This window comes from Microtus pennsylvanicus, chromosome 15 (assembly GCF_037038515.1).
Source record: "Microtus pennsylvanicus isolate mMicPen1 chromosome 15, mMicPen1.hap1, whole genome shotgun sequence".
Lineage (NCBI taxonomy): Eukaryota > Metazoa > Chordata > Mammalia > Rodentia > Cricetidae > Microtus > Microtus pennsylvanicus.
This window is the reverse complement of record NC_134593.1, coordinates 2,741,620-2,761,826: the sequence shown is the minus strand read 5'-3', so window position 1 is coordinate 2,761,826 and position 20,207 is coordinate 2,741,620. Positions and strand designations below refer to the sequence as shown.

General features: G+C 34.7%; 1 protein-coding gene across 7 annotated transcripts in view; it reads left to right on the top strand.

Moving 5' to 3' along the window:
- Positions 1-19,805, top strand: part of Ppp3cb (protein phosphatase 3 catalytic subunit beta) — a 46,114-nt gene extending 26,309 nt beyond the window's left edge. The window contains exons 10-15 of one of the 7 annotated variants that reach the window (XM_075950220.1): positions 2,722-2,799; positions 8,308-8,334; positions 10,292-10,373; positions 11,093-11,190; positions 16,532-16,561; positions 18,018-19,635. In XM_075950220.1, the coding sequence (XP_075806335.1) occupies positions 2,722-2,799; positions 8,308-8,334; positions 10,292-10,373; positions 11,093-11,190; positions 16,532-16,561; positions 18,018-18,196 (494 nt within the window). In that variant the 3' untranslated portion in view covers positions 18,197-19,635. Of the gene's footprint in view, positions 1-2,721; positions 2,800-8,307; positions 8,335-10,288; positions 10,374-11,092; positions 11,191-16,531; positions 16,562-18,017 lie in introns of all 7 variants that reach the window. The other 6 variants (XM_075950219.1, XM_075950222.1, XM_075950221.1 and 3 more) reach the window with 6 other exon arrangements.
- Positions 19,806-20,207: the final 402 nt, after the last annotated feature.

The following is a 20,207-nucleotide window of genomic DNA, read 5'->3' as shown; positions in this document are numbered from 1 at the left end:
AGGATGGAGAGCAAAAGGATAAAGAGGAAAATGGTCATTTGTAGATTCTGATTTAGTTATCTTACACCTCCTTGTACTATTTCATAATAGCTAATGTTTCTGCTATGAATGTTTAAACAAAACAGATTATATATAGCCTGTAAGTGACTTTAATAATTTATATTGACCACTTCTTATTGAGAGATCAGAAAATTTAAGCTGGTTTCTGTTTGTCTGCTACAAGTGGAAAAAGGATGGAGAGCAAAGCTGGGCATAGTGCCTTGTTCCTTAATACCTGCATTCAGGAGGTGGAGGCAGGAGTATTGGCAAGTTCAAAGCCACATTATGCACTTCAGGTCATCCATGGCTACAGAGTGAGACCTCAAACTATTGGCAATCTTGCTTTGACCTCTAAAGTATTGGATTATAGTCAGTAGCCATTTCCTCTCTTTTTCAGAACTACTTTCTTATTTCATTTTTTTCTTTTAAAACAAAATGGAGTTGAACTAGTGGTCCACACTTTTTTAAAAAAGTATTTATTTTTATTTTATGTACACTTACGTTTTGCCTGCATATATGTTTGTGTGAGAGTGCCATATCCCCTGGAACTGGAGTTATAGACAGTTGGTGAGTGTCATGTGGGTGCTGGGAATTGAACACAGGTCCTCTGGAAGATCAGCCAGTGCCCTTAACTTTTAATCTCAGCACTTGGGAGGTGAAGGCATGAGGATCAGGAATTTAAGGTCATCCTCTGTTATATCTTGAGTTTGAGACAAGTCTGAACTAGCTTCCCCCTAACCCACTCTGCCCAAAATCTCAATACTGGAAAATTTTTAATGTATATTAATACTGTGAATTCCTGTGTACCAATTATTCACCTTGTACAGTTATCAAATCACCATCAAATCTTTATCATTAATATTCCTAGTCAGTATTACCTTTGTATATCTAAACTGTTTTGAAGCATTTTTTGTCTATACCTATTTTAGACTGTATCTCTAAAAGACAGAGACTCATTTTTAAGTTTACATTAAAACATCTGTTAATTTCTTAATACAGAACATATTCATTTTGAGAAAGGGAAAATTGATATGTAAATATATGTATATGTGGAGAACATTTTTCATATTTTCTTGTTTTGGGGGTGGGTGTTTCTAGACAGGGTTTCTCTGTGTAGCCCTGACTGTCCTCAAACTCAAAAGATCCTCCTGTGTATACCACCACTGCCCTGCTCATATTTTCATATAGCTGAAATGAATTGGTAAACTTTTGTTTATTACCCCTAATTTAAGGACCTTTATAGTAGACCATCTTGCAAGACTTTTTTTTTTTTTGAGACAGTTTCTGTCTATGAAGCTCTTGTTGCTTAACCTAGACTTGACCTGATTTCATGATCCTCTTGCTTCATTCTCCCCAGATTACTGGTATATACCACCAGTCTTAATTTAGCAGTCATTTCTTTAAAACAAACAAACAACAACAACAACAAAACATGTTTTGAAAGGCTTCACAGAACTACAAGTTATCTTTGTACGGTGGCAGGGTGGGGGCATGTTAATCTCTGTAGTGTTCCCGTGTAAGTATATTTGCTGCTGAAGCCAGCAGTAGTGGCCCTCTAACCACTTGATGTATGGTCTCCATGGATTGTTAAAGACATTTCATATAAATGGAATAATACAATATGTAGTGGTTTTTTATTTGTACTGGCTTCTTTCCAACATTCCCCCCTTTTTTAAATTAAAAAAAAAATTTATTTGTGTATATGAGTGATCTGTTGACTTTATACCAGAAGAGGGCATCAGATCCCACTCTAGATGGTTGTGAGCCGCCATGTGGTTGTTGGGGACTGAACTTAGGGCCTCTGAAAGAGCAGCCAGTGCTCTTAACCCCTGAGCCATCTTTCTAGCCCCTATTTTGGTTGTTTTTGTGTAAATGTTTATATGGAAGCTGGTACAGATAGTCTGGGTGCCTATGTATGCATAGACATGTGGAAGCCAGAGGACAACCTTGGGAATGTCGTCGTCGTTCATTCTTTTGTCTTCTGCATTGATTTTTGAAACAGGCTCTCTCACTGGCTTGGGGCTCACCAAGGTTAGTTTATCTGCTCCAGTGTTACAAGTACAGCATAGCACATGCCACTGTGGCTTGTTTCAGAAGTTTGTGATTATGATAAAATTTAATATAATTCTTAAGAATTACCTAAACCATTAAGATTTACCTCTGTAATTGTGAGTGTGTGTTTTACAATTTTAGTGACCTCTGTTCCATCTTGAACTAGTTTTCATACTAGTGTACTATGGATGGTGTCTGACCCGTTCTTTTTCAGTAGATAGACAATTTTTGAAAACTTTTCTTTATCTGCTGATTTTGACATTAACTGTAAACTTTTATTTCTGGATTCTCAGCTACTTTCCGTTTACCTATGAGACTATTTTACAGTTTTTGTGACTTCTTCATAAAATGTATGATGTATCCTCTTCTGGAAAACTGAAGACTAGTTTATAATTCCTCTCAGATGTTATTTATTGAAACTTTTGTATTTCTTAGCAGAGCTTTGGTATCTCTGAATTCCAGTTTCTCAGAGTTATTTTCTATTTCCTTGTTTTCATTTTAAAGTTTATCAGTTTTTAAAATTCTGTCATTCCTGCCATTACAAGGTATCCTATTGAATTATTGCTGTGCATATATGTGGGCAGGTGTATATAGCCATCTAACATTTCACTCTCTTTTCTTTTTGAATAGTAACTGAAATGTTGGTAAATGTTCTGAGTATTTGCTCTGATGATGAACTAATGACAGAAGGTGAAGACCAGTTTGATGGTATGAATACTCATTTACTATTTTTATTATGAAATGATAGCTCTTTAACTACTGAGTGTCAGTACAATCTATTTCAGAATAAAAAAGTCATTACTTTCCGGTGCCTATACTATTTGATAAGTGAGATTCATTCATGCGCCCCCACCCCCACCCCCCACATATTTTAAGTTTTGAGAATAATATTAGGTATTTTTTTTTAGTGATGTGGGACTTTTCAGAAAGGGGAAGTTTGGAAGAAAGAACAAAACAGAAAAATAGAGGTTGAAAGATGCAGTTCCTGATGAATATGGACATTAATTTTGATATGAAGAGGTTATTTAGTACCATGTTTATAGTACATCAGAAGCATTTCTGGATTCTCGAGTATTGTTTTCATTTCTTTACCAATGTAGGCTGTTCTCATCCTAGTGTGGTTATGTTCTAGAAGACCACTTACAGTTTGCTAGAAATTCTGGAAGTTTTTCTTTTTCCATGGAAACAAGGTTTATATGTGGTTGTCTGCCTTTATATAAGCCAAAAAGCTTGTGTACCAAATGTGTATTTGTAGTATAAAGGAATACCATTAAAATTATTTGGCTTTATGTTTTTGAAATTTTTACTTAATAAATTCTTAAACTACTTAAATTTTAACGATAAAATAAAAAGATAAGTAACTTAAAAGCTAAAAACTGTTGCATTCCTTATTCTTCTTATGTATTTATTTTTTTTTAAGATTTATTTATTGTGTACAGAACATTCTGCCTCCATGTCATTATATGGAGGCTGTGAGCCACCATGTGGTTGCTGGGAATTGAACTCAGGACCTCTGGAAGAGCAGCCAGTGCTCTTAACCACTGAGCCATCTCTCCAGCCCCTTATGTCTTTATTTTTGTACTTTTTGTAGTGTACTTATTTTTCTGGTAGTCCAGTATTCAGATTCTTTCTTGTGCTGATTATGGTCTATGTATTGGTAAGATTTTTAGGAAGATATAGTGACTTTTTTTTCTTTTATTTTCACCCTTCTTTTTGAAATGGTCTCTTATATTTCAGGCTGGTCTCAAAACTCATCCTGTAGCTTATGACCTTGAGCTCCTAATTCTTTATTTCCTAATCATTGGTATTATAGGCATTATGTCATACCTGACTTGTTCTGTTTTGTTCTTGCTGTGTAGCCAAGGCTAGGCTTGAAATACTGATCATCTTGCTTTAACCTTTTTTTTTCTCTCGTTGGGCTGTATTATTGATAGTAACACCATATCTGATGTATGCCATGCAGTGGGGCTTGAACCTAAGGCTTTATGCATGCTAAGCAAGCCCTCTTCCAACTTAGTTGTTGCCCTAGCTCTCCTCCATTTTTTTTCAGAAAGGTCTCTGTATGTAGCCCAGGCTGGTATAGAACTATGGCCAGCCTACCTGTCTACTTAGTGCCAGGGTATCTGACATGTGTTACAATCATGTCTGAGTGAAGTTTGATTTTAAACCTATTCATTTGTTGCAATAGAAGTGTTGCTATTGCCATGTACTGGTGGCAGGCAGAGTTAATGCTTTTATTACTGTAGTTTTATTAATACCTTAAGAAGCAAATTTATGTCAACTGTTTTTGGGAGGGTTGGCTAGTAAATATTTTTTTCTCCCATAAGTATTTTTAAAATAATTTACATATGGCTTTTTTTCTTAAAAAAATAAAAAGTGAATAGTTGTAATTTTTTTCTCCCTGTTCTGCTATCACTGTTCTAAGAAAAGGTCTAGGTTCAGACTCTAGTTTCTTCTAAATGAATCTGAGGGAAATTAGTTAAACATTGGGGGTTATACTTCCTTCATCAGTTTGAGGATAATAATAACTGTTGATAATAATGTTACAGGTATTGAAATAATATTGAGGCGGTGATTGAAATGACTTGTCACATGCCTTTTTTGTTTTTCAGTTAAAGTTTTCTGGCAATTTATCACTTTCTTTGAATTATCCAGTGGTTATTTTAATTGGTTTATATTAACTACATTTGAACCTAGCGTATTTTTTAAAATAATATTTAGCTTTCAAATTAAAGAATTCTTATTCTATAAAACTAATCCACTTACTGAAATTTACTCCACTGAATATATAACTATTCCTATTAGAATTATGTGGGTGTTTTTTTTTTGCAATTTTATTTATTTGTATTTTTGTGTGCTTGAGTGTTTTGCTGTATGGACATCTGTGCACCACGGGTGTACAGTGTTCGTGAAAGCCAGAAGAGGAAGTTGGATCCTCGAACTGGAGTTGCAGACAGCTATGAACTGCCATGTTGATGCTGGGAATCAAACCAAAATACTCTGAAAAGAGCAATCAGTGCTCTTCACTGCTGAACCATCCCTTCAGTCAGAATTAGTTTTTCTTTTTAACATTAAGTGAAATTGAAATTAGTATTTGTTTTTTTTTATTTTGTTCTCACTACTACTCAACTGCCATTTCTTTTTTAAATAGCTTATTTTTATTTTATGTTCATTGGAATTTTACCTGCATGTATGTCTGAGAGTGTTGGATCCCCTGGAGGTAGAGTTAAATCCAGGTCCTCTGGAAGAACAGCCAGTGCTTTTAGCTAAGCCATCTCTCTAACCCCTCAACTACTATTTTTAATATCATCTCTCCCTGTATTCAGGAATTGATTATTTTATAGATTTGTTTTACATTCAGTAAGATCAGTAGAATTATTTCACATGGTAATTTTAAATTTTTTTTGTTTGTTTTTTTGAGACAGGGTTTCTCTGTAGCTTTGGAGCCTATCCTGGAACTAGCTCTTGTAGACCAGGCTGGCCTCGAACTCACAGAAATCCGCCTGCCTCTGCCTCCCGAGTGCTGGGATTAAAGGCGTGCGCCACCACCGCCTGGCTTTAATTTTTTTATATAACTTCTAAAAATATGTCATTTGCATTCGGTTGATCGTATTTCATAATTTATTGTCATTTTATCAGTGTTTTTATCAGCATTGCCAATAGCATATTTAGTAGTAGTAGGTCATTTTCTTGAAATAAAAAAGTCAAAAGTTTCATAGTTAAGATTAACTTAGTACTTGGTTTGGGTACCTATAGTTTATATGGAGATAAATGTGATTGATTTTAAAGATTTAACAAGGGATAAACAAAAGCTTTTATTAATTGTTCCAAACAAACTAAGAAATTTTATCATGTGCTTAAAGCATAGAACAATTAGAATATATATTCCTTTTAAACAGATCTTATTTATCTTAATGTTTTTCCTACTAATAAGACATAGCATAAATTATGCCAACTTATTTATTTGTTTTATTATTCTTGCATTCCAGGGCTGAATTAAATGTCATCATTAAAGAGGCAGTATCATTTGATGAAAAAAGATAATGGTTTAGTAGTACCTTTCTTTTTTTCTTTTTCTTTTCTTTTCTTTTTTTTTTTTTTGTTTTGTCTTCTTTTTGTTGAGGCAGGGTTTCTCTGTGTACCTCTGACTGTTCTGGGACTCATTCTGTAGACCAGGCTGTCCTCAAACTCAGAGATTTGCCCTCCTCTCTGCCTCCTAAACATCTTTCAATTTTATTTGTAGCTATACAGTCTTGGAAAAGTCACCCAGCTTCTTAAGATCTTCTCATTTATAAAGTGAGAGAACAGAAAAGATGACATTTTAATCTCAAGTAACTTTTACAATTTTCAGCACCATTTATGACAGTGTTTCTACGAGAAAATACAGACTTCTATTTTGCATACTAGAAATAGATCCCTCATTGTTAGGATTATATATGCAGTTACTTCTCACTTTTTTCACCCTTTCATTAACCAGGTTATTAGTATCAGGAATCCTAAGAAAAGAATAAAAAAAATATGAATGAAGGAGTTTGCATAGAGGAATAGGAGTACTTGGGAGAGAAACCATTAAAAGAGTGGAAGAAAGTGGAGGGTGTTAGGATAGATGCTAAAGTTCAGCATAGGATCCAGAAAAGAACTACTGGAGCATGCTACTGCCATTCTTCATTGTTTCTTTCCCTTTATGCGTTCTTTCTCTGTCCCTCCTTTCTCCTTTCCTTTTTGTTTATTTGGGTTTTTTTGGTTGTTTTTTGAGACAGGGTTTTTCTGTGTAACCACCCTGACTATCCTGGAACCTGCACTGTAGACCAGGCTGACGTTGAACTTACAGAGATCCACGTGCCTCTGCCTCCTGAGTGCTGAATTTAAAGGCCACCATGCCTAGCCTTTCTCCTTTCCTTTCATCATAATGACTTGACGTATCTCTCTTCTCATTCTCTTTTTCTGTCCCTCAGTGAAGCCATTCTACGGATCTGGGAAGAAATCTGACTTTAGAAAGAAAACTTGATAAAATGTGGTTTGGGATGGAGGTTGAATGAGGGTTTAGTTTTTCTTTAGAGAAAGGGAGAAAGTAGGATTAGAGATTTTCCAGAAGCAGGAAAGAAAGAATAGTTTTTAGTTATTTGCTTTTGAGATTTGTTGAAATGGATGAAGGCTTTTATTGATGGCTCTTTGGTATTCTGTATTGTTTGCTTTGTGCTTGTATGAGTAGTTTTTTTTTCTCAAGATAACCTTACATAAACATTGCATATAAAAATGTGTAGCATCCTTTTTTAGAGGTGTTAATCATGAAAGAATTTTTGAGCACTGATTTCTATGATATTTAGAATGCATACATTTCTAGATATTTATCTTTTGTCTTTAGTTTGGTTAAATGCATAATCTATGTATTAACAATGTCACTAAATAAAACTGTGGTTCCTATAATGCAATCAATCATATATTAGCATTAGAATGTAGGATCTGGAAAACTCAAACCACCTCCACTGTCTACTTTTAAAGCTGTTTACTTGTTTTGAAGCAATCTGTTGCTATTCTTGCAAAAGGTGTCCCCCTGTCCCTAGATTGGATTGGGAACAAACAGAAAATAGTTAATTTTGAATATATGCAAACATTCTACAATTCAGATTCAAGAAATCATGTCATGTTGTTATGGAGTATGGGAGGTTCAGCTTTTTCTTTATTGTGAGTGGGTGAGCCTTTCTCCTGAGGAAAGTTACTCATATTTTCTGTACATGCTACAGATTTTGCATATATTGGTATCCTTGAAGAATCACATGAGTGTGTATCTTATTTGTGTCATTGCTTTTCACTTAACATACTTTCATGGGCGGCATATTTACTTAGGGTTATTCCTATAAATGTGTGATTGTTAGCATAGTCTTTTATTGGTCTTATGTGTTTTCACGTGATTTTTTTCTGTCCCTAATTATGTCTACTTTCATCAAAAATTATAATCATTCTATTCATATTTCTTTCTGAACACATATCTTTCAAGAAATCTTTGCTTTAGAGCTCTACCTTGTAGCATCTGTCTTTTATTTACCAAGTTCTATAGTACTACATTTTTCAAATAGAAGGGCCTTCATTTTTTCTCCCTTTCTTTATACATTCATCCTTCAATACCACTGCCAAGTTAAATCTCTATCTTTTTATTTGTCTCAACCACCTTTTCTCCATCATTCACTTCCTTTTTTCTGGACTCTCCATCTGAAGAACGGCTCATATATGGCAATAAAAAAGGTACAGACCAGACAGAGTAACATTGTTTTGAAATATGACTTCATAAGTTACCTCATGTCCATGTAAGTTGGCATATCTGTTGAGTAATATTTTGAGAGTCTTTTTGGGCCTTTTGCAAATTTAGCCTGACTCTTAACATGAGTTAGTGTTTGATATTTTAGAAGTCATATTCCAAGACATCTGTCTTTCTGTGCATGGAAATAGTTTTCCCTCTTTTCATTCCTCTTGTTTTAAAATTTCATTCTTTTGCTTATTTGTAATGTTTTGTACTTTTTCCTGCATGATTAGGGGTGTTTGATTGTCTGTCTTATTCCCCAAAGTACCTTTAAAGTGGACATTTGCTTTAATATGATGCATGATGTGTTTGTAGACTGATTTTAAATCCTGATTTGTACAGTGTGTTTATGTTTCTCAAAATTTTTTATTTGAATTCAGTATAGTTTTCATATCATTTGGTTTTACAAATATATAAAGGCTGAAAATACAAATGTATGTTGTTATAGCCATCCTTTTCAACCTGTTTCTCCTTATACAAATCAAAATATTTTAAAATTTCTGCCAATTTAAAAATGAAATATCTATTTTATTAGAAGAAAATCAGACTTTGTATCCTTGGAAAAGTTGTTTAATGATCTCCTCGGGGTCTTTAGTCCCTAAAATAAGCAAATATCTCCAGTGTATCTTCAGATTCTAATATTCTTTGATAATTAACCTTTTTTTTTCTTTTCTTTTCTATTTTTTTTTTTTTAATCTGAAGAGCACCTCTTTGATGTTGTAATGACCACATAGTTTTTTTGGCGCTTTAGTGCTCCCAATGTTTCAGTATTGCCCTTTAGAGAATAACAAATAAGGTAATTGGAGTCCTGCTCTCTAAGTATATTCTGTTTTCATCCTTGAAATTGGACTTCTTTTTTCCTTTTAATTAAGCCTAGTTATGATCTTAGTTTTTAATTATATGTGTTTGTAGTCTGTTTGAATTTTAAATGAAATGCTCTCACCTACAAGACTTCTGATTGTTTAGACCTCTTCATACCTAAGGTCCATTTTGCTCTAGCTTCTTAGGCCTTTCCTTGACCTTCTCCTCAACAGTGGTGCTTCCATGTGCGTGTTTTCATCATGTTGAAGCACAAGTTTAAGGAAAAATGGGTCCAGATTGACTCTGATTGCTATATATATGGTAACAGGACTGAGATTGTTGTTCTTGCTGGAGACCAAAGAAAGGAAGAGTGACCTTTGAAGTGCCTTTGGCCAGCCATGGAGCCAGTTCTTTTGGTGTATTGTTTAGCCAGCTTTTTGAGGGAGTTTCTTCTTACTCTCTGTTTCACATTCAATGCCTATGGTTATAAAAGCTTAAGTATACTTGCATGAGTATGGAGGCCAGCTAGTCGATGAAGTTGAGATATTCATTGTTGCTGAAGTACTGCTGTAGTCCCTACTTTGTGATCACCATTGTAGTTATTATTTCCCTTTGTACATTATTTATAGATTAACTTAGAGTCACGAAGCTTATTCTTTTCTAATAAGAGATTTTTCTAGTGTGCATGTTAAAGGCTTTTGTGGTAGTTAAACAGAAGTTTTTCATTTGTCTTAGTCTGCATGCTCCCATGAAAACTTAAAAGTATAGGATTGTTCTAGTTTTTTCTCCTCTGGTTTTGGAATTCAAGTTGGGCTCAAGTCTTCCTACCCCAACCCATACCCCCTTTACTCTTTTCCTGACTAGTCAGTGTTGTGAGATAATTAAAGTTTGTGATTTGTTCTTATCAGACCCCAATATTTGACTACTGTTGAGCTAATCATTGAGGGAATGAGAAACTTTCTGGCATGATTTCATCTAGTATCTTCCATGTGAGCTGGTAGCAGGAGACCTGGTATTGGTTTAGATGAATCTGGAATAGGCTAGTAATGCTTGAGTGCCCTAAACTTGAGCCTTTTTTTCTTTTTATTCCATTGAAAGTAGGTTCAGCTGCAGCGCGGAAAGAAATCATAAGAAACAAAATCCGAGCAATTGGCAAGATGGCAAGAGTCTTCTCTGTTCTCAGGTACTGATACATTTTCCTGATTGTTTTGCAGAAATTATTTTACTTTATCTTATGATCATTGTTCTATTTGATACCTAGAAACAGTGTGGTTTTTCTATTAGAATGAATTGTAAATTTATATACTGATGAGGGAAATAGAAGTTCCTTTGAATCTGGTAGTGGTTTGTTTGCTTGCTTGTTTTGTTTTGTGGTGCTGGAATCACACCTAAGACCTAAATCATACTAAGCATGTAGTCTGCCACTGAAATTAGGGTTTGTGACCTTTGGGTCTTGCTCTTGGAATGAAAGCACTAAATCCACACTTTGAAAATCAGATCAGGATAAGATTCTTGGTGAATTTTCTCATCCATATAGGATATCTGTTTTGCTAGAGTACAACGTGCCTTCCTGGGGTCAAAATTCAGGAAGAGGTTTCAGGAAAGCAATATGTATTTCAATTGTAATGTGTCTACCCTCCTAAATGGAACATTTAAAATATGGGAAAATATGTATCTTGGAATTGAGGAGAAAATGTTAACAATGAATGTCATTGTATACATAGCCTATATCTGAGCCCTAGCCCTTCTTTTAAAGTAAGCATTTATTGATAGATTTTTATTTTGTTCGGTTTTGCTTTTTGCAGTTTAGAGAATCAAGCCCAGTGCTCTGTGCATGCTAGGCAAATGCTGTACCTCTGCGCTACTAACCCTTGTAATACTTGTTACATTTCTCTACTGTAGGGAGGAGAGTGAAAGCGTGCTAACACTCAAGGGCCTGACTCCCACAGGGATGTTGCCTAGTGGAGTGTTGGCTGGAGGACGGCAGACCTTGCAAAGTGGTAATGATGTTATGCAACTTGCTGTGCCTCAGATGGACTGGGGCACACCTCACTCTATTGCTAACAATACACCTAATGCATGCAGGGAACTCCTTCTGCTTTTTCGTTCCTGTCTCAGCAGCTGACATAAGCAGGGTCCTATATAATAGGCAGTATCTGATTAGTACCTGGTCAGGGCATAATATTGATAGAACGGGTTGTCTTTCAATTGAAAATAATGATCAGTTCCCCAACTTTTCATAAAACGATATGGGAGCATCTCATGTCATAATTCTGAAATATTTATTGATACATTTGTCTAATGCACCTTTTTGTTTTAAAAACCCCAGTCAAGAATGTGAATCAGGGATATACATATTACTAAATTGGAAATGTGATTCCAACTTTAACTTTTAAAATTTATATAATTGTATTAGATTATGCTTACATTTTTAAGTATTTGATTTTTGAGTTAAAATTCTGCTTAGACCCAAAAATTTTCTTTATGCACTTCACTTGCTAAAAGATTTATGCCAAGTTTTGTACCCTGGTAAATGATTAGAGTTTGTTTTCTGTGGTGTTTGTCAAATGTTCTATGTATAATTGACTGTCTGTAACATGCTGTTTTCTTCCTCTGCAGATAGAGCTGCTTTCCTAAATCTGTCTGTCTTTCTTTAGGGTAGCTGTATGTCTGTAAATATATGTTCAATTAAATTACTCTTTCAGACACTTGTCTGTCTTTTGATGTAGAAGCAGCTTTGTAGCACCTTGATTTTAGGTTTGCTGCATTTGTTCCTGCACTTGGTGCATTTTGAACATGAATGTAACATTAGATATTAAGCTATTGTTATAAAGGGTTGAATTTAAATCCTGTAAGTCAAAATTGAAAGGGTGTTATTAAGTGTGCCTTTATTTTGCATGAAAATAAAAAAATTATACGTAAAGCATTCCTGTAATCTGGCTCGTTGAATATTTTATGTTTTTTAAAAAGCTAACTTGATTGTTTTAGTATCTGTGTAAGTCCTGGGTAAACTTTGAAAACCCATTATAGATTAAATAGAATAAAGTGCTGTGAATATTGCAGCCCATACACCATAGTGCTCAGTCTCAATTCTTTCCCTTATGGATAGAATACAAAAATTGTAATGTGGAAAAAAACTATACATAGAGCTACTTTGACATCCCTCCAAGGCTTATTATTCTATTAAAACATGCAGTGATAGATCTGTTTTCCATAATACATTTTTTGGGTGTATTTAGTGAATTTTTTTAAGTGAAAAAAAGAAATTCCCTTATAATGTCATTTTACTCCGTTCAAAAAGAATTCTTTTTAATTAAAATAATTTTTGGTAGGCAAATAATTTTTATCCTATATATGTTCTATTTTATGTTATTCTATTGTCTGTTGTTTACCACTGGTGCAAGCAAGTTCAACTAAGTACAGTAATGGCTTTCTGATTGAGTAGAAACCACATATAGCTTCAGATTTTTATGCTGAATGAGGTTTTTTGTTTTGTTTTTTAGTTTTTGAAATAATCTAGAACTTTGAACATTACTGAACCACTAAGTTATATTCCCTTCCCGAGATTTCTTTTTTCTTAATTTTTGATTTGAACCAACTGTTTCTGATCTTCTTTATTTTTTTTGCCCTCTACTTTTTCTTTACAAATATTTTAAATGCCAAAGAGAATTTCATAAATTTAATTTAAACATTAATAAAACCTCAAATTTTCAATAAACATTACAAAATTGTTACTTGTAAAGGATAATTCTAATAAGGAAAAATATGCCCATTGTTTAAAAAAAACCACAAAATTAAAAGATAGCATATTTAAATAAATCTACTTGTTAGTTTTACATTGTATCCTTGGCAAACTGTGCTTTCAGATTTCTCCGTTAGCACCTGCTAATTACATGCCTTGTTGACAGCTCAGTACTTCTATTTATTTTTAATTTGCATGAAGCTCATTCCTTCAACTTGGAAACCACCCTCAGCTGCAGGGAAGGTTTGAAAGACAGCAGCTTTGCTGAAGGGACTGTCTGTTCCTAGCATAGAGTGAGTTACTGGAAGGAGCTGAGCTTAAGGTGTCTAATTTGGGAAACTGGATAGCTCCCCAGTTCTGATGTTATGGTTTGAGCATTTGGTTGAAGTTATTTCCCTAGCATATGAAAACTTGTTTTAAAAGAAGTAACAGCTCATATAGAAACTACATCTTTGAGATTTTTTTTTTTACTTGAAAACATTGTTTTAAATCTCTATAGAGACTCTAATGTGTGTGTATGACTGAGAGATAATATGAAAATAAATTTTTGAGCCTTCAAGACTATTTTCAGAATTTAGAAATGACCTTTTCAGTATCTTTTAAATTTTTTTTTGTTTTATTTTTCTGAGGCATGTCTTCACTGTATAGCCTTGACTGGCCTGGAGTTCACTATATAGACCAGGCTTCCCTCGTACTCATACAGGTCCTCCAGCCTCCGTTTCATGAGGTACAAATCCTCCAGCCCCTGCCTCCTGAGTGCTGGAATCAAAAGCATAAGCACCACCGTGCCCAGCTTATTTTTAGTATCTTTGAAGCTAATTTATATGTTATTTTTGGGTGGAGGGGGTTGTTGTTGTTTTAAAAACTACAACTCTGCTGTACTTCAATTTTGGAGTTTTGTATTTTTTTCATGATAATTTGATTGGGAATTAGTCCTATAAATCATTGCACATCACAACATATGTGGGAAAATATGTAGCTGTCTCTATTTTAATAATGTCAAATTCCTATTGATTGATTGTTCTTTATTGTATCGAAGAACATAATAGTTAAAGGCAGTGCTATACTGATACTTATTAGCCCTCTGTCCTGTGTAATTGAAAATTAATAAAAGAGTACAGTATGGCTTTCAGACTGAATTATATAGTTATCATGTTTCTTCTAGTTTACTATTTAAGCTTCAGATGTCCACATTTCAGTTCTAAGCCTTTAAACTTCACAGAGTATATAACTTACTGTCAAGTTTCATAGTTTGGAGTTTATCAGTAGAATTTTAAACTTTTGATATAATTAAGTGGATACTAAGCCTCTTAATGAAGTCAATTTTAGTCTTTATCATACACAAGCTATAGAATGTTTTTTATTAGTCTCTTCTGCTATCACAACTATTAAACCATATTCCAATAGACTTTTTTTTTCTTCTTTCAACTTTAAATTATAAAGTGTTCACATTATGAAGGGGGTTGATGATGAATGTTCAAGAACTGATAAATATATACGGGTCTCTTTTCATTCTGTTTTGTATATTTTTGTTTGTTTGAGACAAGGTCTCACTATGTAACCCTGGCTGGCCTGGAACTCACAGAGCTCCACCCGCCTAAGTGGTGGGATCAAAGGTATGGCCACTATGCGCAGTAAGATGGATCTTTTGTCCCAGTTTTCTCTCTGGAAAAATTTTGTAGAATTCTTTGCAGATACACATTGCTAGATTTTTTTTTTCAAAGTTGAATTGCACAGTGGACATATAATGTGTATATCTGAGTAATTTGATTTAACAAGTAAGGAATATTACATCTTTATTCAATATTCATCCTCCCTCTTTTGGACTCCCAATTCACTTTATGATTAAGATCACCAGTGTTTTCTAATTTAGTTCCATTCATAACTGTTTTGGATAAAATAATTTCTACATCATACATTTTTTTTAAAAAGACATTTCAGAAACAAATATTCTAATTACCTTTATTGTAGAAGAAAAAAAGCAGATGAATTGGAGCATTCTTGTTGTAGTTTTCTGAGCAGACACACTTTGTATATAGAAGGGTAACATTGTCAGGCAGTTACTATTCTTTGCAATTTTATTTTATTTTAAAGATTTATTTATTATGCATACAATGTTCTGTTAACATATATATACCAGAAGAGGCACCAGATCTCATTATAGATGGTTGTGAGCTACCATGTGGTTGCTGGGAATTGAACTCAGGACCTCTGGAAGAGCAGCTAGTGCTCTTAACCTTTGAGCCATCTCTCCAGCCCCTATTCTTTGCAATTTTAGATTATACTTTCCAGTGTGAACTCTTGTTTGCAAAACCCCAAAATGAGCAAACAACCTTTAAATTTTTTTGAATTATTATTTTACTATATTATTCATATGGCCTGCATATATGTACATGTACTGTGTGTGTGCATTTATGGTGTCCTTGGAGATCAGAAGAGGATATCAGATTCCCTGGGATTGGCATTACAGATGGATTGTTAGATGTCATGTGGGTGCTGGGAAACAAACTTCAAGTCTCTGCGAAACAGCAAATGTTCTGAACTGCTAACTCTGCATTGCCCAGAAAGGCATCTTTGACTACAAAATGTACAACTAAATATTCAGTTCTTTAAATGGTCCAGTGCAAGTTATACCAAGAATTTTTTTTTCTCACATGACCCTTATTGTGAAATAATTAGGACTAGTTGCCTGAAGACATTTCCTTTAATTCCTTTCTGGTTAGCATATGGATTTGGAAAGATGCCCAGTAGCCTTTTTTCTTCACCTAAGAATGCAGGCTTCTTGCATCTAATCAAACTAATTATCATGATAAACTGAATATAAATAGAATTTAAAAAATGTTGTAGGTGTTTAGATAGTTTAGAGTAGGAACTAAGGCATAGTAGTATACACTAATAGTCTCTCAGCTTCTTTAACAAATGCAAGATGATCAGCCTCCTTCAAAACAAACAAAACTGAAGTTCCTAGCATAGAGAACGATTCCTTTTAGAGTCCCCCTAAAAAACAGAACTTGAAAATTATATTTAGATTAATTCAATAAATATAGGGTTCAGCAGTTTTATCACAGTTGTACCAGATGTTCTGCTATACTTTGCATAGTAAATTTAAAGGGACTGAAAACCATTATTGACCCCTTTCTAGTTTGTATCTTAGGGAACCAAGTGGTGATGAATGTTGTTAATATTAGAGTGAAAGAAAAGATTCTCTTGTTCCTTTTCTGCTACAGTGCTATCATAATTTTTCTGTAATGATAATACACTGATAAAACAAACATAGTCAAATTCTAGCCATAAAATAGTAAATTCAGGGTAAGCAATTGATACTGGAGTGCATTTGCATGGGTGCTGAGGTGTCTGTCTTTACAATAGGTCTATATGTCCTGTGCTCTGATGTCGTAGTGCTGTGTGTAAGCTGTGCTGTGTTAGGAATCGGGGGGTTGGGGGGAGCTCTAGTACGGGTATAGTTTGTGTTCAATTGTAAATAATGGTATAGTTTGGGTACTGTGATATATTAAGTGATCATTGCCTTTTCTGCTGTACAATATGACCCTTCTCATCTCTCTCATTCATTTTGCATGCCTCTGCTCACTTCTGTACAGCCACAGTTGAGGCTATTGAGGCTGAAAAAGGTACGATCAGAGTCCTTGCACTGGGCAGAGATCTGTGGTCTGTGGGTGGGCATCAAAGAATGTCCTTTGGGTGTGTCTTAGGCCTAGCTTGTGCAGATGAATCATACTGGCTGACTCATCAAGTTTAACAGTCACATTCCTTTTTTTTTAATCACAAGAGCTGATACCTATAGTGTCTTTTCTCTTTCTAGTATAATCCAGAGTTTATTGTTGTTCTTTAGCATGCGTTGTATATTATAGCATTTATGTTGCTTTTTTTAAATGGACATTACTAGACTAACCCTGCAAGTAGAACTCTAGCCCATATTTTGTGTTTCTTTTTTTCCCCTAAGTGAAACCCCCACTAAATAAACATGTGAGTTTCTTTTTGCCCATTCTAGTTCAGGAACTGTTACTATAATGATTTTTGCTTCCTGAAATTTGGGCTATAGTTTTATAGATAAGATTATATTCATGTGGATCAAGACTTAGTTTGGTATTACACACTTCCGTTTAGTGGCCACAACCATTTGTTTGGTTCATGTTTATAAGTAGTAGTGCTAGAGATTAAATATATTAAGCACCTAGACTTTAAGTAATTGTATGGCTATCTTTTTTTAAATCAGCATTTTCTTAATGGTATCTGTATTCTTCCAGATGAAATGAATAAAAATCCATAAGAATTGATGTAAGCTAGGCTTGGTGGTGAATGTCTATTCTAGCAGTAGGACATTGAGTCAGGAAGATCTAAATTTGAGGCCAAGGCCAGCCTGAGCTATGTAGTGGGACCTGTCTCAAGACAAAAGTTAAACAAAAGAACCCTTAATACTTAAGAAGGATTGCCATTTATTTTGACATAGTTTATAGTAATTGGCCAGAGAATGAAAAGAAACATGTTCTAATGTATTAAACTATTCCTATTTTACTTTTTGTTTATCAACCAAACACATTCTAACTTGGGGGACATTTTCCACTTTTTCATTTTATACTGGTACTCCTCCAAGGTAGTTCCTTCCCTGCTCCGTTTTACCCTCACGTGTGTTGGGAGTTATCCTTATTTAGTGTCCTCACGTGACCCCCTCTTTGCTACCTCACCTTTGTCATGGTCACCATGTGATCTAGGTTTGAGGTAAGAGGAGATAGATTGCTGGTTTAGTAGAAGCAGACATACTGAGACCATTGCCTACAGGTTGATTTTTGTGGGCAGGGAAAGGCAATTCTAGTTTTTGTTTTGCTTTATTTTAAATAAAGCAAACAAAACCATATTAACTTGTTATCTGTGAAGCTGTCATCTTTTTATTTAAATTTAAATGTTTCATATTTTAATGGGGAGACTAAAATGGGTATAGAATTCAATTATAAAGTAAAATTTAAGTGTTGCTATTTATAGTAATTTTCTCCTTAAAAGTCATTATGTTTTTGAAAACTCAGAAGTGTTTTTACAATTACTGACTTATCAAATTTGCATTTTGTTAAGCAATACGAGGATTCTCTCCACCACATAGAATCTGCAGTTTTGAAGAGGCAAAGGGTTTGGATAGGATCAATGAGAGAATGCCACCCCGGAAAGATGCTGTACAGCAAGATGGTTTCAATTCCCTGAACACCGCACATGCCACTGAGAACCACGGGACTGGCAACCATAGTGCCCAGTGACCAGCGGCTTCCCAGGGACTCTCAGGTCTTGGACCCCAAATGGACAGATCACCCAAGAAACTGGAGGGGTCGGCCAAGCTGATGATAAATGTCACAATCTCTCTGAAGAAACCATTGTGCTTTTTGAGACCCTTGCCCCCTTCCCGGATGGAGGCTTGAGGGCCCTGGGACATGTGTTGTCTAATAAGATTGGGTAATCGCTGCCACAGTGGAGAGCAGTGAGCAAGGGGCTTGGGGCAATTTCCAGTGGAGGATATCTACACCTCCATTTATGCTTGTGGTTCACACATTTACGTTTACAAATGAGATTCCTGTTTTGTTTTCTCAGTAGAATTAGGGTTTTTTTCAACCATGAGTTTAAATCCAATCTTTAGAGTTAACGTGGACTCTCCCCTACCCCATGAAATGTCTTTAAAAGGATGAATTAGCATGGTCTTAAAATATATTTCTGAGGTTACTAGCTGTATTTTGAATTGTAGGCAAAATCTGAGAAACCCAGTTGGTGTTTATACAAAATGCTGACCTCAGGTCTATAGTTCTTAAATGTGGCTAATTCTGTAACATAGTCTTGGTATTTTTCAATTATGAATGCATAAACTATTTCTAAGAAGACTCTTACTTGAACACAAATCCAAAAACCAATTTAGAATCTTTTTTGCCCATATCTTTTGAGATTTACACCCCAGAGATTTAAGGGGAAAAAAAGCCTAAATTTTCAAATTATGAAGAATTACAGAATTACTCATTTAAGGTACTTTAAAAGAAGTTTGTACATTGTCAAAGTAAATTTTAATTCAAATCATGTCTGTAAAACTTGACATATTTTGTGTATGCACGTTTTCATTTTGCAAATATTTAATATATAGACCTATGATGTACAGGTACATGATGTATAGGTTACTTAGATGTCATGAGAAATTTTAGTTTATTGTGAGTATTCCAGTTGCTTAAAAAACCACCAGGGTGATTTGCTGCTGGCTTTCTACCATTTTTATGTTTAAGTGCAAAGGAAAATTTAAAATGTCTGGAAATGTTTTTGATTAAGTAATACAGCCTAGAAGCAATGGTTCTCTTAAACTCTTCAGATGTTAGTGGAAGCATAAAAGTCAAGACTGCATGTTGAAATTTTACTTTTGATAGTTACAGAACTGCTTGGTTAAGCTAAATGGAACCATGTGCTAACTTTACACAGTTATTGACCTGTGCTGATTGCCACTGTAGTTTGGTATTTCCCTTTACTTTGGTGGCCTGCTTCCTCTCATGCCCTGGAATACAACTCAGAGCTCCAGGCAGCGGGACCATCTGTTGTTTTGTTTGCCAGAAAGTGCACCCTGTATGGTCTCCTGTCTCAGTTGAAAATGTTATGCATGTGCAGGACTATTCAAGTATTTTATAAACAGTAGCACACAATAAATTCCATGCATGGGCCGCTGCTCCTATCTCTGTGTTGGGTTTTATTTGAAAGATCTAGTCTGATTTAGCCTTTTATGCATATTGTAAAATTCTGTTCATGGAGCTAGAATAGCCGTCAGAGATCATTCTATAGATAACTAATGATTTCATGAATTAAATTCTTGCCTTTATAAATTTTACTTGTTTCCCCCTTAAACTTTTGTTATACTTTTTTTTTAAAATGTGAATAGTTGTGCATTGGAGAACTTTGAATACCTACAGCAATCTTCCAAAATACAATATTTAAAGTCACTTGGGGCTGGGGATATAGTTCAGTGGAAGGGTGCTTGCCAGTCATGTTCAAGGCCCTGGGTTCAACCCCCTACTGCCGTAAATACAATAGAAGTCATTGTTTTCGCCAACTCTCAGTTGAAAGAAATATTCTAGTCTTGGACTTTGTTACAGTGATATTGATAAATTGTGTTAGGATATTGGGTAGTTTAACAATAAGCAAAATACTAATGTATGGTTACTCTGAGATTGTGCATTTCCTCTGCCATTGTTGAAGTGAATATAATTTTGTGCAAATCGAGAAATTGCTCACAATTTATAATATGAC